Raw genomic sequence first — 17526 nt, 5'->3', positions numbered from 1 at the left:
TGTACTCTTGAAGTTTCCGCGGGTTCCTTTCAATATGACTTCGTCCTGCAGACACATCAAACCAAAAAATCCACGACCCCTCTATTGTCAGGAGAACCGTGGAACGAAAGATTTGCATCACAAACTCTTATGGAGATGCATACTGCTCCTTCCGAGTTCACTTCACTAGGAGTAGAGGAAAGTGAGAGTAATATTATTGTTATGTTACATCATTATTATTATTATTAGTTCGTTTCCCAGCCTCGCGGCTTTTCGAAAACTGAAAATATTCGAGAGAAAATACACTAGCACGGCTTCATGTACCTGAACAAACATCCAATCCAACCATTCATCTCCTAGAAAAGTCTTGGCGTTGCCGCTCCCGAGCCTCGGTGGCGGAGACGTGCCGGTGGCGTCACTCGGTGGTGGGGACAGCCGGTCTAGCGTAGGCGGTTTCGGTCTTCAGAACTGCCGCTCCCGCCGCCGTCCACGCCAGTCGCGTCTTTGCAGCTGCAACGAGCACACGAAAGAAGATCGGGCGACTGAAAAAATCAGCAACAAGTGATCTGTTCTGAATGGGATGTCGGTGACTTGAGGCTCGGGCCGCGGTGACGAAATGTGGGCTGTGTGGGCCTGCCTGTGGGCAGTTGTGGCTGCCTCACCGCAACCTCTGCACCTCGAAAGGGACTCGTTCAGACGGCCTTTGGCTGCAGCATCTTCGTGGCAGAAGCGAATCGTGGCTGCTCATCGAAGTCCTGAAGAATTATCTGCGTTCCAACACCAGCACCTGCCCCAAGTGGACAAGGCTGCTTCGCAGTTGATGTTGAGGTCGCCCAGAGGACAGAGGCAGTACGATGTTCCGCTAATAGGTAGGAGTTTTTTTGAGTAATTTATCTCCTTTGTATCCGTCGGAGTTGTGTTGTGGTCCTAGATTGTGATTCGATCCGACAGAGTCGAGTGTTCAATTGTGGGCGTTTTCCTCGTGCCGAATTTAGTAAGATCTATTGGATTCTACAGATACTGATCTGTTAATCAACTGGTTTTGCGTAAAAAATTGAAAATTCTTCAGATATCTGTAAAACTATTCTCAGTAGGGTATAATGAGATACTTTTTTTTCATCACACTATTTTCTGCAAGCGGGATTAAATAGGAAAATATGTCGTAATTGTGAGCGCTGCGTGTTGTTGAGAATTTGGGGATGAACTATCTTTCATGATTCTTTCCCACCATTGGTTTTTATTGCCATTATATTGATAGATGTGACCGTTATTACTGGTAGATCATCATGGGAAATGAGAATTAAAACTTCTCATATTTTTATACCAACTTCTTAAGCACTATTGGTTGAAGGTTAAACCATAAGTTATGCGATGTTTATTGTATTCGTTTGAAAATGTTCTTGTGGGACGAAACTGCAGTAACATTAGTTACAAATACAAAGTGGTATAAAAATATAAGAAGTTTCAATTTCGATTTTTCCATTTCCATTACCATTTCTCTCGAGTATTCAAATACAATTGTAGGCAATTTTGTGAAATCTTGAAGATAGTAGAAAGATTGTGTTGACTCGTTTGAGTCAACGGCGACGAAGTATGAAGTGGTTTTCTATACAGTACAAAGTTTCTTTCAAGCAGGACTATGATTTTTTCCGTACAATTTGGTTACAGGAAGTTCTTTATTCTTCTAATATTTTCAGTTCATATTCGATTTCACGAGAGAAAGTAATCAACTCAAACGTTCCACAGTCAAAATTTGAGAATACATTTCCAGGAAATCACATTTAAAATCCGTTGATATGGAATAAGGTAGATTGTTGAGTTGAAGACGATGATTTTATGTAATATTCTTTGTGATAAAATCTTACAGTTGGCATAAGTCAGTTCAATTCTTATGCCAATTTGGAAAAATGACGATTTTACAAAATGGGCATAATGAAATTCTTCAAGGAAATGGAAACATTTTTTCAAGAGGTGTTGCCTCATTTAAAAAAAAACAACTAAGATTTGGAACTTGCTGGGGGAGTACATTGTGCACTGTGGGATAAGATGAATTTACTGAGATACAGAATTTGAGGAAGGATGATTCACACGAAAAAAATTAAGGAATTTTTCGGAAAAAAATTGTACCGAGAAGAAATATATGATCTGTACCATTGATAGTTCCATAAATATCAAATTGAAATATTCAAGGGTTATTTTTCACGATGTAATGGAGTTTCAGTAAGTACTAGTGTGAAATAAATAAATTGTTATTCTGGCGTCAAACTAATAATACATGAAAGGATGATAAATGACCTTAATATTGAGATATAGATATAGGGTTTCATATCAAGGATATGGGCCTGGGGCTTGAACCACCGACCAACATGGCGGTCGATTTGAGTGAGTGAAAAAAGCACCCACGTCGAACCGACCGGCTATCGACCGACAGTATCTCGGTATGTTATCCAAGATGTGATTTTGAACTGTTTCCATGAAATTTTGTCGAGTGAAAGACAAAAAACTGCGATGATAACATAGAATCGGCATTAGTTGGACAATAAGTTTTCAGTATAGAAAACTAAAAATGCTGTTTTTCGTTTTTTTTTCAAATGGAATTTTTATTTCGGAGGATATCAAAAAAGGATAAGGAAAATGTTATTGTATTCGAAGGGTACTATGATTGGATATTATATTAAACGTTTCGTGTCAACACGGCCACCATCAACTTTTTTACAGATATTGATAAAGCAATAAATTCACAATCCAAGGGTATATCACATTTGATATTTTTATAGCGTATCATTTGAAATAACTACCATCATCAATAACAACAATTTTAAATTACGGTCCTGTCGTTACTTCTTTTGTAAATTGTTTCGATTTCTTCAATATATAATTCAGACAACTCAATGAATTCGACACAATGAAAATTATCGTTTTGGAAATTTTCGTATTGCCGTAATCCTTCTTTCAAGACTCATTTCTCCGTAATCAATTATAATTCGAAATAATTTTTATAATTTTCAATGCTGGTAGTAACTAAAATATCAGTTTTTGGTCAAAATTAGATTGTTGTATAATTTGGTATGATCAAATAGTATCTCAATTCATTTACCATCTTAAACGCGTAGGCTTTGCTTGGTTTCTATGTCAGAAAAAATTAATGCGTTGTTGATATCTGTTGAGAACGGTCAGACATTTATGAACATATCAAAGATGTATTCAAATGAAAAAAATGACTGATATGCTATTTAGTCATGCAAAATCAAATAGAAATCCTCTTTTGGCAAGGAATATACTTGTTGAGCTATACCCGAATCGTCGTATTCCGAACATCCAAATGTTTAGACGATTAGAAAGAAATTTGAGGGCCTATGGTGCATTTGACAGAAAGAAAACAAGAAAATGTGCGGATACTGGAAGTGTGAGGAATGAAATAAATGTTATGGTTAAGCAAATATTACCACATAAAAATTTACACAGTGAAAACATCTTTTTTGTTATTTAGGGTTGGTCAGTCACAAAAATTTATGCTAATCAAGATTGTTATATACGAGAAATTGCCCACGAAGTGGGGGTTTCTGTAAAATCCACCAGAACTATTTTGAAAAAGAACAAATATAAATGCTACAGGATACACAAAGTTCATCACCTGAATAAAAGGGATTATGACAGGACAGTACGATTTGCGAAGTAGTTGAGACGTAAAAATGGGGAAGTTGGAAATTATTTGTGAAAAAATAATATGGACGGACGAATCAAAACTCACCAACAATGGTTGTTTCAACAGAAATATCCATTTCAGGTGAAATGATACAAATGAACATTTACATAGCGAAAAAAATTTCCAAGAAAGATTCGGAATAAATCTTTGGTTGGGCATTGTGGGAACAAACATCCTTGGTCCTTTCTTCCACGATGATCATTTGAATAGTGAAATGTATCTTCATTTTATATTCGATGGAAACGATGGCTACTTAGATGAATTGTCACTGAATATCCGCCATGAAATACTATATTTTCAACAGTATGGCGCTCCTCCTCCAAATGCAGCAATAGGAAGGGAACATTCAGATGCAACATACCCAAGAAAATGGATTGGAAACAATGGAACAAATAACTGGCCAGCTCGATTCCCAGATCTTACTCGTTTAGGTTTTTTTGTCTGGGGATACATAAAGGATAAAGTTTTTTCAACACCAAGTACATATATCGACCATCTCAAACAAAAAATAAGAGATGAATGTATTAGTATTACACCTATTATGCTAGAAAATTACCACAGAAATTGTCTGGACCGACAACTTATGTGCATTCAACAAAGAGGTCGTCAATTCGAGCATTTATTATAGATTGCCATGTAGCTTTGATTATCCGTATTGGTTTCATTTTTCACAAAAGTTCATGATAAAATAAATTGTTTTTCTATTTGATTGTTGTCACTGACTATGGTGGTTATTTCAAATGGAACGCTATATAAATATCGAATGTGATATACCCTTGGATTGCGAATTTATCGCTTCATCAGTATTTTTATTAAAAAAAGCAGATCCGTATTTGAAAACAGTTGATGGTGGCCACGTTGACATGAAACATTTTATCGAATATTCATCATAACATCATCTTAGTTCCCTTCGAGTACAATATATGAATATACACAGAATATCAATATATACAATATATTGATATTCTTTGAAATAATTCCATTCGAAAAAAACGAGAAACATCATTTTTGGTTTTCACTGAATAACTCGAGAAGGGCGAGAGTCCCAGTAAATTTTCTTCGACCATTGTATTGTTCCCGATGACAGTTACCTTTTATCCCATTTAATCGTCTTCATATCTGTTATGGTTTAGAACGTTACCATAATGTTACCATTTGATAAAAAAAACGGCCTGTACATATAACCCTACACAATGTGATGTAGAGAAGTATATTTCATAAATATGTTACAATTATCGTTGGCAATCTCAAAGTATACTGAGTTTGAGCACTCTTCATCAGCATCAATTCAAAATTTTTAACAATGATACACTATTCATATACCTACTCTGTGAACCTCAAGATTATTAGTGATTTACTCGTACTCTCAAGATAGACCATTGCCTATAGTGTTCCTCAAATACCGCAAGAGCTGAAAAAAAGTTCAAATGCCTCTTAAACTTCGCGAGGTTTCACAACTTGGGAAAACTTCCTGGTGAAAAAGATTTCCTTTCAGCATATTTTTATATCAAAATCAAAACTTACCAGTTATGAGACTCTGTATTCGATATGAACGCTAAAAGGTTCTCAGATACTGATATTTTATAATAGCATAAGACTTTTTTCAGGGCGACAACTCAATACGCTTGCATGTCACAAGATACGTATCTGAACACAGTGTACCTAATTATATTCCACGAAATACATTTTTGTGTGGATTGATTGAACTACTACACTCTGAAAAATATATGATATTTATATACAGGGTATCCCTGGACTTCCTCTTTTCCTCTCGGGAATGTATAGATGGGGTCAAAATATCACCAGTACTTCATATAACTTTTTTTCCTAAAATCCTTCGTTACCAAGTAACGGGCCCTCGAAGTTACAAAATGAAAAATGTTTTTCTTTGATAACTTCTCAAGTGAATATTCAAAATCATCCAAATTTTGGTAATTGACTAAACAAATGAATTCCTTCGATGAGCTTCCATGCAGGAGTCAGTTGTTTTGCTACAAAGTCAGGAACGGACTACCCCCGATGGTCCACACCCCAAAACTTTGAAATGACAGATATTTTTCAATATTTTTCAACAAATTAAGGTTACTTGGACAATTTTATGAATAAAAGTACTCGTGTGGAAAGTCGATCAAAGCAACGAGTCTTGATAAAAATGTAGTTTCACTCGACGACATCAAACCTGTTCGTCCACCATTATTTGAAATGAATAATTATCAAAGCAGAAATAATAATGATAACGTTAATTCAACAACATTTATCTTGAGATGTCTGCCATTATTCGAAAATATTAGGTTTTAAGGAAAATGATAAGTAAAAATGTTCATAACGAATTTTTATAATGCAAACACGTTTAACTAACGAAACTCAAGAGCCTCAAGAGCAAACAGAAATGAAAAATCCGCTACAGAAACTGCTCGATATGACCATCTTCTCTCTCTAAACATTTTCTTAGTCTGCGAAGACACCCTCTCTGTACTTGAAATAGCATTCCAGGGTCGTTTCGTATGGCTTCACAATGTAATATTATTCTATTCAACAATGCATCTCTTGTGTGAATAGGTGTAGCGTAAACAAGGCTTTTTAGATGCCCCCACAGAAAGAAATCCAATGGATTTAAATCCGGAGACCGCGATGGCCATGAATATGGCCCACCTCTACCAATCCATCTATTGTGGAAAATATGGTTCAGATGGTCACGCACAATCAAACTGAAATGAGAAGGAGCGCCATCATGCATAAACCACATATCTCTTCGGGTTTGCAATGGAACATGTTCCAAAAGTCCATTCAAATCGTTCTGAATGAACTCCAAATAACGTTCCCCATTCAATCGGTCCTGTAGAACGAATGGTCCTATAAGATGGTTTCCTATGATACCAGCCCAAACATTCACGTTGAATTTCCGTTGGTGTTTGGTTTGCAATATCCCATGGGGATTTTCTTCGGCCCATATATGGAGATTATGAGAGTTGATAACTCCATCTCTACTGAAACCTGCTTCATCAGTGAATAAAACTCGATTAATAAAAGTCATATCCTCTCTTTGCCTATCCATGAACCAATTGGCATATTCCAGTCGTGCTGGAAAATCTTGAGGTGTCATGGCATGTACCTTCTGGATGTGAAATGGGTGGAGCAGTTGTTCCCTAATTATTCTATGAATAGTGGACTTGGATGTAGGGAACTGTTCTGATAGATTTCTGATGCTCATTGAAGGATCATCAGCGACGGCTTCCAAAATATTTTCCTCCAATACAACGGTACGTACAGTCCTAGGAGCGCCCTCACCACCTCGTTTTGGCAAAACTGTACCTACAATAATATCGAAATAAAACAACGTGCTCAAATTAATTATCAATTATTACATACCTGTCTCCCTCAAGCTGCGATCGACACGCTCGAATGTTTCTCTTGACGGTACCGTTCGATTGGGAAAATGCTCGGAATACAGACGACGAGCTTCTGCAGCATTACAAAATGCTCGTCCATAAAATACATGCATATCTGCATATTCATTGAATGTAAACTGTTCGGCCATATCAAAAAAAATCAAAATATCCTATAGAATATTGACAATACAATGATAGTCATATGACAACGCACCACTCAACAAAACAAAATCGCATTCCAGTTTCTCATTTTTTATCAAAACTTTCTAAAAGTTTTTTTTGTCAACATCTGTGAAAGAAATGGAACATAATTATTCCCTGGATATTTTTCACCTGATCATGTGCAGCCGTTTTTGTAGTTCATTCGTTTGCTTTTTATTACTATAGTAAATATTTTTTCCGATGTGCGTTTTTTCAGCTAAATTTAAATTCGTGTTAAAGAATTTCTCCCATAAAATTATAATTATCAGTGAAACTCCTCAACAGTTTAGCTGTGAAGAAGAATTTGAAACATTCGAATGTTGAGTTTCATGAGATTCAGATAACTGATCAACACGAAACGTGATTATTCCACACGTATTATGTACATACAAAATATGGAATGAATTCGATATTTCATAGTAGAGTAGCTTGTTAGTTTAAAAACACCACGAATCTACAGAACTTGATATTTCTTTTGAAAAAATATCTGCTATCACAATTGTGACTTAAACTTCCATATAGGTACTGTACTTTTTGTTTACGACTTCATTTTAGCATACTTTGTATTATTCCTGTTATAAATGTTGTTGAATTAACGTTATCATTATTATTTCTGCTTTGATAATTATTCATTTCAAATAATGGTGGACGAGCGGGTTTGATGTCGTCGAGTAGAACTACATTTTTATCAAGACTCGTTGCTCCGATCGACTTTCCACACGAGTACTTTTATCCATAAAATTGTCCAAGTAACCTTAATTTGTTGAAAAATATTGAAAAATATCTGTCATTTCAAAGTTTTGGGGTGTGGACCATCGGGGGTAGTCCGTTCCTGACTTTGTAGCAAAACAACTGACTCCTGCATGAAAGCTCATCGACGGAATTCATTTGTTTAGTCAATTACCAAAATTTGGATGATTTTGAATATTCACTTGAAAAGTTATCAAAGAAAAACATTTTTCATTTTGTAACTTCGAGGGCCCGTAACTTGGTTACGAATACTTTTAGGAAAAAAAGTTATATGAAGTACTGGTGATATTTTGACCCCATCTATACATTCCCGACAGGAAAAGAGGAAGTCCAGGGACACCCTGTATATAGATTGTGATTCGATTGGACATGATGAAGTATTTGGATGTAGGCATTCCCTTTATGCTGTAGTTAGGATATATGTGTTGAAAGCTGATGGGAATTTTTTCCAATACTTCGAGAATATTCAACAGTACGATGAAATTTGTCATTTTTTTTTTATCATAAAAATGCCAAGAATGATCAAAAAGTTTTAATCAATACTGCCATTCCATTCAGTCCGACGTGGATTTATAAAATGTTGCATAACAAGCGGGCTGACTGGATTTAGGGAAGACAACAAGATGCGAAAGAGTTTCTCTGCTTCGAGCAATTATTTAAATGATGAACGAAACATAATGGATTCGAAAAATAAAGGACATCCAACCAGAAGGATCGATTTCACCAGTACACTGATGAGTGACATCTTCGGGGAGCAACTGAAGTCAAGCATTCATCTTAACGGAGACCACATTACTGAAAATATCCAGCCTTTCCTCACCCTGCCACTCATTATTGAGAAAGTAAAGACTGTTGGAGAAGCGCTTAAGGTACTTGTCTCCAAGAACAGTTCAGAGGAGCCGACTTCGATGAAAACAAACGAGAAGGTCAAAGCGTGGTCGACCGTTGGATTTTGAATTGACAAAAATTCCAACATTGGACACTACGTGACCGATGCCTTCCACGTCGGCCACAACTGCTGGATAAGGTACCATAATTCTTCGGTCCAGAGCGCCAGGAAGAATACGTACTGAAACCCCAGGGAACGCGAATTCCTTGTTTGCTGTTCTATAGAAAAAGCGATATGATCCGATCTGAATAAATTTCCCCTAAGGGGATGAGGTTGGTGCTTTCACGTAGAGTTCAGCGTCTGGAATCTTACGGAATTTCTCTTTTGAGTCTTTATCGAATTTGATTTTTTGTTGGTTTTGATCAATTTTTCTTTCTTTCATTCTGTTGTAATGTAAAAAATGTACTATGTAATTCAATTCATTAATTAAATAATTGATTCTCAACAACAATAATCTATGATTTTTCTCGTAGAAAAAGAATTATGGATGATGCTTGATGGTTAACAGAAAAACAGATTTTTTGCTTACAGGTTGAAAACCAGCAATGGATTATCATGGGTAATTTTCTTCAACCAAACCAAACACTGTTCTAACTCTTCCAGATATTCGAATACAATTTTTATAATTTTTCCAAAGATTGTGAATCTATTTATGATATGCTTGTAGCGCAATTGGCGAACAATTTATGGTCAATTTCACTTCAAGATTTGTTTGAAGGTAATAGACAATGTTTCATGATGAATTTCATCAGTTCGGACTTCCATTATCAATTACTATACCGGGTGTCCCACATTTTATGTGACGGGCAATATCTGGTTTGTTGAAGGAGATACACAAAAATGTTTCATACAAAAGTTTTAGGAGTTCATAAGAGCTATATTTTGATATAATTTTTAAATATACAGGGTGTTTGGTGTAGGTGCTACAGACCAAAATTCTATTTTTTTAAATAGAACGCCCTGTATATCATTACATATTCAGATGCTACGTTAAATTCTGATATCATTTCATGTTTGATTTTTGAAATTCGGTTACGGCGTTGTTGAGTTATTGCTTAAAATGTAAAGTCTTGAGAACGACTATTATTTTTAAAAATATCTCATACAATTAGCCTCTCTGCATCAGATCACATGAAAATTAGTCAAAATTTTGGGTGTTCGAAGTAATGATTTCAATTTTGAGTTATGGAATTCAGTCAGGAATCATTTTGAATATGAAACAATTGCGAAATTGAAAGAGGTGTATTCGAAAACAAATCTTTAATTAATAACAATGTAAATAATATAACTTGATAAATCATTTCATAAGAATGGTAGGTACCTAGAAATAAGTCATAAAAATTGTTCAAAGTGATGCCCATTAGATATTTTACAGGCTTCGAAACGTCGAATCACTTCTCTCGTACAAGTCGCTCTTATAATATCAGGCGTAATATCACTGCACGCTAGTCGAATTTTCATTTTCAGATCATCCACATTCAAAGGGGGAGTAGTGAAAACAATATCTTTCAAATAACCCCATAGGAAAAAATCAAGCGGTGATAAATCTGGGGAACGAGCCGGCCACCGAATTGGACCCTTATTACCAATCCATCTATTTGGGTACGTTCTATCCAGATATTCAGTAACAACCTGTGAATTGTGAGGAGGAGCATCATCTTGTTGCCACCAAATTCCTTGTCGTTCTGCTATGGGAATATCTTCCATCAACTGGAACAAATCATTTTCTAGAAAATGTAAATATCGCAATCCATTGAGATTTTCATTGAAAAAGTAAGGTCCTATGATGCGGCCATTGAACAATCCACACCATACATTAATACCCCAAGTAGTTTGAAAATTACTTTCACGGACCCAGTTGGGATTTTCTTGAGACCAATAGTGACTGTTATGTCGATTCACAATTCCATTATTGTGGAATCGCGATTCATCGCTCCACAAAATTTGACTGAATATGTTAGGACTTTCATGTAATATTACCTGAATACAAGCAATGAATTCAAGTCGTCGTTCAAAGTCCGTGGGTTTCAAACCTTGTACCAACTGAATTTTGAATGGGTGGTATTTATTTTCTTTCAGAATTCTTTGTACATTAGATTTACTCACACCGACTTCTTCTGCAAGAGTACGGATAGAAACATGTGGATGAATAATAATATAAGCCAACACATTGATCTCTAAATTTTCAGTTCTAATAGATCTCGTATGATGACGATGACGAAATATATCAAAATATAGCTCTCATGAACTCCTAAAACTTTTGTATGAAACATTTTTGTGTATCTCCTTCAACAAACCAGATATTGCCTGTCACATAAAATGTGGGACATCCGGTATAAACTAATTCGAAATCCCTAAAAAAAACAAATACAACAACAAATACAAAAATAATCTACAAATTCTGAAAATTTGTAGAAAGAGAAACCATATCTTCGAAAGCATGCCGTTCATGTTGAAACAACAGATACTACATTGAATGTTTGGATCTTTGGTTTCATTCCACTGGTGGTTGACGTGGCTTCATTCCTACTGGTCGAAATGAATGGCTTCATACATGTGCAATTGAGTGAAGATAGCTATATTTCATTCGGGGTGATCTCTTTTTTTTTCAGTTGAAAGTGTTTCTATGTCTATCATCTTGCATATCAGCTCTAAGTTTTATCGAGAAACTTGGGTCTCTGAAAATGCAATCACGAGGGTATCTTCTCTGTGTGCATCTTCCGCTATTGCCGATTTGCCCTAGGCGATAATTATTCACCCCATATTCTAATGTAGATCAGTTCACACTTACAGGTAATCTGGTAAACACCCGGATTTGCTGAAAATCTTCAGGAATTCCTAGCTGACTTTAGATTTTCTCTGATGATTTTTGTTGGCCTGATTACATGTCATTACTCTAGAATTATTTTCCAAATCGGCCTATGGAATTCTTCATATAGAAAACAAAAACATTCTCAACCAATTCTTGTTCTCTTATGCATGTTAGCACATATTCCACTTGCAATTATATTCTTATATTTTTATTTTTCTTCTTCGTAAGAAGCGCGTTTTTTTTTTGTATCGGACTTGTTTTGGTAGTTATATTAGTCTTCAGATATACTTGTCTTGATATGTTTTTACTGAGATATTTTTGGCCGAAATATTTTCGAGATGAAAAGACGGGGAGTCATATTTTTCTATTCTGTTTTAATTTTGTCAGAAACTGAAGGAAGATACTGAATTGTATCTAACAGATGACATCTTGGTAAGTAGAAATGTCATCGGCTTTTCCTACTCATAGTTCTTGTTGAAGTCGTAAGAGTTCAAAAGTTGCATTTATGACTCGGACTTTACCACATATGAAAATCGGGACTGAAATTTCGAAATTTCCTCATAAAATAACAAAAGATAAGAACAATTGATCAACAGAATGTATAAAATGATGACCACTAGTAAATTATGGAATAAAGCTTTAGGATTGTGTCAAATGTGAGTTGGAGAAAAGCTTTCACTCACTTAATCAGTATTCAGTTGCTTTTCATTCATGTTATGTGGTTTGATAGAAATATCAGAATGAAGTAGAATAACATACAACAGCAGAATATTGATAGATGGACTATCGTACGAATTATCTTGTGATAAAATATTAGTGAGCTGTCAATAAATATAACTTGTTTGTATGTATCAACGCCTCTATCGGGTATTTCATTTTGTATGAATACTAAGTTTTTGATCTACTCCAGATAGTCACGCATTCCAAACATAAGAAAGAGTTGGGGTAAACATACCATATTGAAAAAATTCTTTTGGATTTTTAGCTGATTGACCCGGAATTGAATGTTTAATTGATACAATTCGTACTTTATAATCCTTGCGATAATTCACGAAAATTAAAGTCATCATTTATCCAGTAGAAATGTCATAAGCAAGAAACATGCTTGATATTGGTTCGTTTTGGTTTTTTGAACTTTTTCTCCTAAGAAAAAAACACAAGCACTACAAAAAAATCCTTAAGGCGCTGTAAGAGTGATGCCTGTGCGAATTTGGAGATTCACATTGGATTTGAAACGCCGGATATTAAATTCATTTGGAAAGACGTTCTTAGGAAGTTTATTCTACATAAACGCAGTTTTCCAAATGAAAGAGTTTTATGGGCGGAGCCCCATATACAGGCTGATTCACGGTGGATGGCACATTAGACGTTTCTGGTGAACCAGACAACGGATCACTTTGAAAATTCAATGGAGAGCATATTCGGACATTCTCTAGCCAACTAAAATATTTTTGACAATGCGGTGTTGCCGCTTCTATTAGAAAGCAGTAGCAACTTTGATTTTTCAAATGGAACACTCTGTATATAATATTATTTTTGGAATCTCCAACAATTGCCCGACAACTTTTCTTGATATTTCCCTATACCTATCTGTTACCGTTTTCGAAATAAAAATTAATTTAATTTTTTTCTTCGAAAATCATGACTTCTAAAAATGCCGATATCTTTTAGTTAAGAAGTACTATGATATCGAAATTTGGTTTGGAGTTAGGTGATACTTGGACACTTTCCACACGTCAGCCTAATCTCCGTTACTTCAATACAGGGTGGTAAAAAAATACAGTTTTTTCGTTTGCTTGAAAAAGTTGCTGAAACTTGATTATTTTAAATGGAACACCCTGTACATTATTGAAAATTCGGAAAGCTGCTGAAATTTGCTTTCTTTCTATGTATATCATACCTATACCTAACTAGTCAAGTTTCGGACTTATGAACATTTATTTGTGAAAATGTCCCTTCAGAATGGTATTTCCATTCGGTATTTGGTAAGCAGGCCATGATTACTATTTGACAGTAGCGTTGTGACATTCTCCTAATAATATCGACATTTTCGTCACTTCAGAAGTTGCAAATACCTTCATAACGATGGAACAAAACTATTTTGTTTATTATTTTTGGACAGTGTGACAAAATTATCAGCAGAACATGTAGAAAGTTCAATGAAATGTATCCGAATCTACCGCCAATGAACCTCAAGAAATTTATACGAATTCAGAACAATTTCAATATGTTTGGATAAACTTTAAAAAAGCACCAAGAAACTTGAAATTGGAAATATTGATATGAATAATTATAAAAAAGTAAAACAATCATGTGGAATATTTCAAAATATGTTCGAATCGCTGGCCGTTCACTTCCAAGCACTTTAAAATGCGGGTGTTGTCTGCTTTCGTGGTGGCAGATCTGATTTCATTGGGATCCAAATCTTCAAATGTTTGGGCAATCCTTTCTAACAATTCATCTCTCGAACGCACGGGTATTTTGTAAACTTTTTCTTTAAACATTCCCCACAAATAAAAATCTAATGGATTAAGATCGGGTGATCTCGCTGGCCAATTCCATGGTCCCAAGCGCCTCATCCACCGATCGTCAAATAGTCTATCCAGTTCTGCGCTCACTTCTCTTGTGCAATGTGCAGGAGCTCCGTCTAGTTGGTACCAACAGTTTCGATAATCTTCGAGTGGCAGATTATCCACGAAACTGTCTACAGTATTCTCAAAAATATTCAGGTAGCTTCTGGATGTTAATGACTCCTCGTATATCACGTACCTCAATTTGTTGTCCATCAACATGCAGAAGACATTAAAACTAAATTTTTCTTGAAATCTGGCTTCTTTTGTGACGTGAGGATTTTCACTGGACCAATAATGACGATTTTTTCTATTGAAAATCCCTTCTCTCGAAAATTTCGATTCATCAGTCCAAATAATTTTATTTAAAAAAAGTGGATCTTCTTGAATGCATGTCAACAACATTTCACAAAATTCTACTCTCTGTTGAGGATCTTGAGGCTTCATTGCTTGAATTTTGGTGAATTTATAATCATGCATTTTATGTCTTCGCAAGATTCTTTGAATCGATGAATATTTTATACCCAAATCTTCTTCAGCACTTCTTATCGATGACTCGGGAAATGCGTGAAAATATGCTAAGACATTAATCTGGTTGTCTTCGAAAGTTACGGGTCGAGGCAAGTTTCTTGGTGCTTTTAAAGTTGATCCAAATGCATTGAAATTGTTCTGAATTCGTATGAATTTCTTGAGGTTCATTGGCGGTAGATTTGGATACATTTCATTGAACTTTCTACATGTTCTGCTGATAATTTTGTCACACTGTCCAAAAATAATAAACAAATTCATAAGAACTTCGTTTGAATAGTTTTGTTCCATCGTTTTGAAGGTATTTGCAACTTCTGAAGTGACGAAAATGTCGATATTATTAGGAGAATGTCACAACGCTACTGTCAAAGGGTAATCATGGCCTGCTTACCAAATACCGAATGGAAATACCATTCTGAAGGGACATTTTCACAAATAAATGTTCATAAGTCCGAAACTTGACTAGTTAGGTATAGGTATGATATATATAGAAAGAAAGCAAATTTCAGCAGCTTTCCGAATTTTACATAATATATAGGGTGTTCCATTCAAAATAATCAAATTTCAACAACTTTTTCAAGCAAACGAAAAAACTGTATTTTTTTACCACCCTGTATTGTATCATAGTACTTCTTAACTGAAAGATATCGACATTTTTAGAAGTCATAATTTTCGAAGAAAAAAATTGAAATTAATTTTTATTTCGAAAACGGTAACAGATAGGTATAGGGAAATATCAAGGAAAGTTGTCGGGCAATTGTTGAAGATTCCAAAAATAATATTATATACAGAGTGTTCCATTTGAAAAATCAAAGTTGCCACTGCTTTCTAATAGAAGCGGCAACACCGCATTGACGAAAATATTTCAGTTGGCTAGAGAATGTCCGAATATGCCCTCCATCAAATTTTCAAAGTGATCCGTTGTCTGGTTCACCAGAAACGTCTAATGTGCCATCCACCGTGAATCAGTCTGTATGATAACAATACTCCAAAGAAGGTCTTATCTGAGAATTATGAAGTATCAATCCCATTTTAACCCCCAACAAACTTATCGAAGCAGAACCTGATTACTTTCACTCCAATTTGAAATCACTTCTAGATCCTCATTAAGATATGCAACCTCCTGCTGCCGGTGAAGATGTGCATCCGCAGCCGATGTCCTGAAATGAAATGAATGAAATGACGAGACAAGCGTGATGTCAGCAAAGCAATATATTGGATTCTTGGTTTTTTCCGATAAGTCGTTGATATACAATAAAAAAGGGTTGGTGACAAATGAAAGTATTCGAGAGATATCCTCTACGGTCACTTGCAGGAACCCTTCTTCCAGGAAGATGAAATGATTCGACAAGCCATAGCATCGAAGATTGGCCAGCACACCCTCATGCTACACACGGTCAAATGCTTCAGAAATAACAAGCACAACAGCTCTTGACTCGCCATGTTTCTGGATTGCGTTATTCCAAATATGGGTGACATACGGACATTCAAGGACATGGTGATTTGAAACTTTCTGCATGATTTTTGATACCACTGATAGCAAAGCGACTGGTCTATCTGAATTGTTTCAAAATTCTGATACGATCAGATTATGGTTGAAAGATGCAGTATAGAAAAAAATTGATAAAGTGCATAACACACTACCAGACTTTATGAGCAATACATCTACTGCAAATTCGTTCTTTCTCACTCCCGTTAATGAAAAGGAGATTATAGAAATAATTTCGAAATTAAAAAATTATTGTGCTCCTGGACCCGACGGAATCAACACAAAACTGATAAAAACATGTCATATTCATCTGATCAAACCACTTATACATAAGGTCAACCTTATCTTCAAAACAGGAAAAATACCAACACAATGGAAAGAGTCTAGGGTTACTCCCATATATAAATCCGGTGACAAATCAGAAATGGGCAACTACCGACCGATCTTCGTGATATGAAATTTTGCGAAGGTGCTAGAACATGCCCTGAAAACACGATTAATGGATTTTTTTCAATAACAATAAAGTCATAACAGAGGGACAATTTGGTTTCATTAATAAAAGCAACACAGAATCTGCTATACTTATTAAATTTAATTTCACAAACAACAGATGCTCTGGATAATTCCAACAAATGGCTAGTTATTTTTTTTAGACTTAACCAAGGCTTTCGATACGGTTTCTCACGAAAAATTGATGAAAAAACTCTATACTTATGGAGTTCGATTCCCGGCAATTGAAATTTTCAAAAATTACCTGTCACATAGAAAACAAACTGTCAAAGTTGGCAACAGCATCGGCTCTCCTCGTGAAATCTCTATTGGTGTACCGCAGGGCACAGTTTTGGGACCCCTACTATTCCCAGTGTATATCAACAGCATAGCCAAAATTAGAAACTTCAAAGGCCATCTCATCTCATATGCAGATGATACGGCCATTGTTTATAAAGCAAAGACATGGCAACAAGTATACAACGAAGCCGAAGAGAGTTTAGAAAAACTACAAATATGGCTAAATGACAATCTACTTAACCTCAATATCTCAAAATCAAAATTCATAGCATTTTCTCTACAAAGTAACCAACAACCCGATATGCAAATGATTCACATTCATAAACCTACTTGCTCAAAAACATCATGTAGCTGCCCAAATATTAAAAAGGTTAAGAACACTAAATATCTTGGACCAGCACATGAGATGGGATGATTACGTTTC

The 17526-nt window shown here is 35.5% G+C and overlaps 1 protein-coding gene across 1 annotated transcript in view; it reads left to right on the top strand.

Annotated features, from left to right (window-relative positions):
• Positions 1–401: 401 nt before the first annotated feature.
• The window catches only part of LOC111505266 (uncharacterized), a 347102-nt gene continuing 329977 nt past the window's right edge, over positions 402–17526 (top strand). The window contains exon 1 of the mRNA XM_074174294.1: positions 402–848. Within this exon, the coding sequence (XP_074030395.1) occupies positions 596–848 (253 nt within the window). The 5' untranslated portion in view covers positions 402–595. The remainder of the gene's footprint in view (positions 849–17526) is intronic.

This window comes from Leptinotarsa decemlineata, unplaced genomic scaffold (assembly GCF_025532065.1).
Source record: "Leptinotarsa decemlineata unplaced genomic scaffold, Ldec_3_MD MMD2_tig00000576_RagTag_RagTag, whole genome shotgun sequence".
NCBI classification, from domain to species: domain Eukaryota; kingdom Metazoa; phylum Arthropoda; class Insecta; order Coleoptera; family Chrysomelidae; genus Leptinotarsa; species Leptinotarsa decemlineata.
This window is presented reverse-complemented; position numbering and strand designations above follow the sequence as displayed.